This window comes from Asparagus officinalis, chromosome 10, assembly GCF_001876935.1.
Source record: "Asparagus officinalis chromosome 10, Aspof.V1, whole genome shotgun sequence".
Classification (NCBI taxonomy): domain Eukaryota; kingdom Viridiplantae; phylum Streptophyta; class Magnoliopsida; order Asparagales; family Asparagaceae; genus Asparagus; species Asparagus officinalis.
In genome coordinates, this window is record NC_033803.1 from 438138 (window position 1) to 444006 (window position 5869).

General features: G+C 37.5%; 1 protein-coding gene and 1 long non-coding RNA gene across 2 annotated transcripts in view; both read right to left on the minus strand.

Annotated features, from left to right (window-relative positions):
* The window catches only part of LOC109826355, a 15781-nt gene continuing 9912 nt past the window's right edge, over positions 1–5869 (minus strand). The window contains exons 2-3 of the long non-coding RNA XR_002243286.1: positions 2943–3002; positions 1–206 (exon numbers count right to left, since the gene is read on the minus strand). This is a non-coding gene — a long non-coding RNA (uncharacterized LOC109826355). The remainder of the gene's footprint in view (positions 207–2942; positions 3003–5869) is intronic.
* On the minus strand, positions 4425–5031 carry LOC109826354. The gene has a single exon (XM_020393377.1). It carries the CDS (start codon positions 4965–4967, stop codon positions 4590–4592), a length of 378 nt encoding a protein of 125 aa, XP_020248966.1. The 5' UTR covers positions 4968–5031; the 3' UTR covers positions 4425–4589.

Below are 5869 nucleotides of genomic sequence, written 5' to 3' on the forward strand. Positions count from 1 at the left end.
TGAAGTTGTATGCCACTGATTTTATAGCAAATTGTGGACTTGAGCTTCTTATATATATATTAGTGAAGGGTTTTGAAACTGTAATGTGCCATTATGCAGTCATTAGAATTCATTCATAATGTTACCAGAAGCCACGTACCTCATGGAAGCTTCTTCCTCTTCATCATGACGGTTGTCCCTCCTCGCTTGTGATCTTTTGTCCTTTTCTACAAACATCTTTCTTCAAATTAATTATTTACAGAAAGAAAAAGGTAAACAATTCAAGTTAATCTATTGCAGAAATGGAGAAAATAGCTCATCACTTCTAGACAAAGCTCATTTGGAGCTGCTACCAATTGCATAAAGTGAAGGCCCACTTACAAAATTATTGCTTGCCCCTACCTAGCTTATTCTGGTGCTTGGGACCATCTACATTCGAATACCTTAAGATCAACAAGCTCTCAAATCATTACCAAGGAATAGCAAATAAACAAGTGAATTGATGTCTCTGATACTTTATACATTTCGGTCTAAACGATGGTAGAGAAAGGGTAGGCAATTAGGTAGCCTGGTCCCCTTTATTCGCATAAATATCGAATGACTGAAATGATTGTATCGAGGATGTGGGGACGTTGATCAAAGAATAGTGTTCGGTCAATGCGCATTAGACACATGAAACTAGAATCTAATACATTAGTGGGATCCAATCAAACTCTACTGGGTTTGAATATAATGAGGATGGTCTTGGTTTTTACAAAAAAATAAAAATAAAAATAAATAATAAATAAAATTCAGACCTCACAATCTGAATCAATTCAGAATTTCGAGTTACAAATAAAACATCCTCCAAATCCATGACTCGTGAACATCCCTCGCGTGACGAAAGATTGTGTAGCAAAAGATTGGACAAATGTGTCCATCAACTTAAAACTTTATGAACGACGCGACGAAAAATGATCGTGTTGTACAAGAGTCGTCTCTATTCAAAATTCAAATCCCATCTCATTGAACTTACCGCGTAGTTATCGTACAAATTAGTAACTGTGTCGCCAATCAAACCACGAAGGGAACACACTAGCTCCCGTACAAGTCACTATTCTACTCCATGTACGAATCCATTTTCTGATGCAATATTTTCCTTTTAGAACAATTCTTTTTTAAGGGTCTGTTTGGTTGATCTCAAAAAGAACAATTTCATTCATTTCCATCCCTAAAATTCACCCCCAACATCCAATAAAATATTATTTTCATCCAACAACTCATCCACAACATCTAATAAAATATATTTTCATCCAACAATGTATCCACCACATCTAATAAAATATTATTTTCATCCAACAACTCATCCACCACATCTAATAAAATATTATTTTCATCCACAACATCACTCAACTCATCTCATCTCATCATTTCAAGTCACTCACATCATCCAATAAGATGGTGACAACTCATCTCATCTCATTAACATTTTATTTCCACCAATTTCCTCCCAAAAAGCTAGGAAAACTATTTTCTTATGTGTGGGTCACATCATCTAATAATATAATGACAACTCATCTCATCTCATTTATTTTCTTATTTTTAAGAATGAACCAAACAAAAAAAAAAACCTATTATAAGAAATATGTTTCTTATAATTCATTTCCTTATTTTTTTCGCCAACCAAACAACATCAAAACAAATTTTCTTAAAAAATCACTCACATCATCCTATAATAAGGTGACAACTAACATCATCCCATCTCCATTTCTTTGATTTTCTTCTTTTTTTAAAGCCAACCAAACATTCCCAAAACAACTTTTCTTAGAAATGGTTTTCTATTTCTTTGATTTCCCTCTTTTTTTAGGCAAACAAACAGCCCCTGAGAGTCATTCGTGCGCCATGCATCAATGTCCCTGGCACCCTGCCATTTTGTACGAGAACAGATATGGCCCCAAACGAATGGGCCCTAAAAGATTCCATGGCCATCGATGGGCTTCATGACCCAAACCAAAACAAAATAAAAGACAAACAAAGCGTCATGATTCTCCAAGGTCCGCTGAGCAAACAACGCTCAGTTACGGACACGCGGAGGGAGGAGGTGCCTTCAATCTATTTCGATTCGTTGATAATGACATCAACGAATTGAAATAGAACTTCAAACGCATTTCCAAGTCTCAGATTGGGTGGGTTTGGTGAAGGATGGTCCAAAATGAGACATGTAAGGCTCCCCATTCCCTCATTTGATATCAGATAAAAGCAAAAGATGGGACGAAAATTGAAGCCAGAACATGCTTTTGTTTGTTTGTTTGTTTGTTGCATAGCTACATATTTTGGGTCCCTACTCCTTAACACAATTGATGGAATACTGAATTCTCTAAGTCCTACTACCGTATGAGAATCTCTGCTCAGTTATGATTGTTGTGATATCGCATGCGTTACTTGTTTAACTCTACTCAGGTTTTGTGTCAAGTTCGCTCGTTGTCATCCTGTGTTTGCTCTGTACTAGTTATGCAGGTTAGTCCATTGAGCTCCTCTTCCATAAGGCCACTCTCCGTTTCCTCAGGGGGTTCCGTTCTCATTCTTCCAGCTATTGTTTTCTTTTAAAAGGATTTTATTCACTCCAAAAGAGAAAAAGTAATAGCAATAGCAACGGTAGGTGCATCACTCTGTAAGTCTATACTTTGTAACTAATAATACAATTGCATAAGGTTGACCCTCGATGAGGTTGATAGTGTACACTTGCTGGAGGACTATTTGCTTTGATAATGCAGAATCGTTGAAGTGTACACTTTTCTTGTGCAATTAGTAGTCTGTTTGAATTGATAGAGTTGAAAACTATAGCATACTGAAGCTCACCGTTCTCTCAGTTAAGCAACGATTAACTCCTACCATACAGAAAATGATAAAACAACTACTTGGTTGAACATTTTTAAAAATATAGCGTCACTGTATTGCATGAGAGAGGCTAATGACTGACATACCAGCATTCGTGTCTTTGTATCGACATCATAAGGCTTGAAGCTATGATCAGCTGATGGCTCCTGTTTCAGCAAACAACACGAAAATAAGCGCAGTTGGAGAAGCAAGCAGCGCCAGACATATTAAAATGAACGACTAAGCTTGGATGCTATTTACTGCAATATGAGTTGCATACAGCCCAATTTGAATCAAGCTGAACAACTAATTCATCAAATCAAGCTGTGGAGCAATAGTGTCTTATAATTGGGGAGCTAGATGTAAGTCCAAATTCATCTGACTTCTGCCTTCAAAACACATAAACTTCACCGTATTACTAAATAAGGCCTTCTCGACACGAGGCTCTATAATCTTCACTAAACTGGTGAAAAATTCAACTTATTCAACTCAAATTTTATTATAAAGCAGACGCTTGGTGCATGGTTCATTAACTATGTTTCAAACTTCATCAAACAAAACACCTTGTGTACAAGCCCACTGTTGAAGTTTGAAGCTAGATTTAGATCAATACAAGCTATAGAAACTATCTACTACCAAGCAATTATAAACAATTTTATCATGAACCGACTGCAATGTTTAAAGAACAAACAGTCACAGGTCAGGAAAACAAAAGGAGCAAGAACTATTATTTACAGGAAGAATAATAAGATATCCACTCATGAGAAAGTTGGAGATGTAACATCAATTTTTAGCTATAACTAATGTTCCTATGAAGTTTTATTCATCTAACTCTTCGAGCAACCACTTGCGAATTAAATTGTATAAATAGATACTTGGAAGCATAAATATATCAACATAACCCCCAACTTTACCAAAGGAATAAACCAATTATTCTATTACATGACAAAATAAAATCCTAACGCCAAGACACCCAATAACGCTACCGATGCAACTAATATGCTGGTATTTAACTTCCCGTAGAATATAAACAAAGCTAGCTGGCCCTTGATTGACCCTCCCATCTCCAACCAGCATAACAATGATGAGAAGAATATCAGCTAAGCTAGATACTAACTTGGGACACAGGTCTCCCGTGAATTTAAGGATAGATATGCCATTTGCAAGAAGAATCTAGTGGTTTTTGACTCCATATTCCTTAATGGTTACTTCAACCTCGCAAAAATGGATGAGCGCATATAAAGCTAATAGCACGTAATAAATCTCAAAAACTCAAAAGCTTAATAAACAAAAACTAAACATGTACTTAGAGATACAGACATAAAACGTGCGGACCATCCTATCCTAGGAGAAAGGCCTTCAACCCCATCCCTGATTCCCTAATCTTACACTTTATTAGGTTCCATGTTCAACCAGACCAAAATCCAGACTAACAGTAAATAAGATGCTAGGAGCGACAAAATCTTCTGCAATGAACAATTTAACATAGAATACAGCGCATGCATATGTGAGCAGGACCAGATGAACCAAGGGGTAAACGATAATCTAGGTCCAAGTTTTGAAAAAGGAGCGCCAACAGTGCACACATGTTTTTGAAAAACTTCAATCATTAGATAACTAGTAAATTGAGTATAGATGACATGGATGAGATCCAAGATTGATACACCCGCTGCTAACTATTAATTAGAAACTAACCCTGAATGCATGCGTAACTACAAACAAAGCTAAAGGCTAAATGGGAAATTCCATTCCCCCTAAATTTGTTCAGGCCACAAAAATGCCCCCATAGCATAAGCCCTCTTCTCCTCAAGAGAGCCAACACATGCCAGTCCATACTCTCTGAGCAATATATCCACTTTCCTCTCCTCCATCCTTTGATAATCCTCCTTCCTGTATCGAGGGTAATGCAGTGGCATCTGAAACCCAGCGCACCACGTACCACCTCCATTCACCCTACCACTTGAACAATAAATCTCATTGTGGTTACTATGACTTGTACCTTCAGCCTCTCTAAGATTCACAATCCTCATATCCTTCGATAACTTTGATGGAAACCATTTTTCAACTTCACCGCTTTTTGGGCAATTGACCATCTTGGTGCCAATCGCCTGAAGGAACCACTGAAGGGCCATTCTTATGCTTCTCAAACTTCAAGCTGGAAGTAAAGTAGAAGTTTTACTCTCTCGTAATGCACAACAGCAAAGGTACCCAAATATATACACCAGGTGCACAAAGGCATGACTAGACGAGAAGTTATGCATGACTCAACAAGAAGTAATGCATGACTCACGCATGCACTAGACTTTCACATTTTTATTAGAGTGCAATAACTCACTAGAGTGATTTTTCTCTTCTTGATACGTTTGGTGATAAAAGCAATTCTCATTGGTGGAACTCCTACTGCCATTTACATGTCCTAAGTTCCAGTTTGCGCAAGAGATAAGGATTTCTGTGTAGGATTTGATATTGATGTTTATGAAACTACTTGCTGTCATCATCTCCAGTTTGAGCTAAAACCTTTCATACCCTTCAGATGTTATTGGGCATATATTAGATTCTCATAACATTACTTTCCACATGCTTTTGACAAAGGTAATGGAGATAGCCAAATGATTCTGATTTGGTGCCACTGTTTTCGAGAAAAGTGGGCTCTAAAGTTTCTTAGTGGAAACCAAAGGGGTCACTAATGATTGGTGGATTCAGCTGGTCATGACTTTAATGTGCATTCCTACTTCCAGATAGTTCTCTGTACCCTTTCTCAAAACTTGATTTCCAAAGCTACGACATGCAGAAGCCCAGAAAATTTTCCATCAGCAGCTATGATTATGTATCCAACAGTAGTGAATCACATGTGTCTTTATGCGTCGCACATGTTTTGGTATCCTTATTTGTCGTACATGTGTAGGCGTCAAAAAATGCTGAAAGATATCCAAATACAGCTCAAGAGGAAATCATCCAAAAAAGGCAGAAGAACACAAGTCTTTACTGTCTCGCACGCGAGACAGACTTGACTGTCTCGCCGTGCGAGACAGTC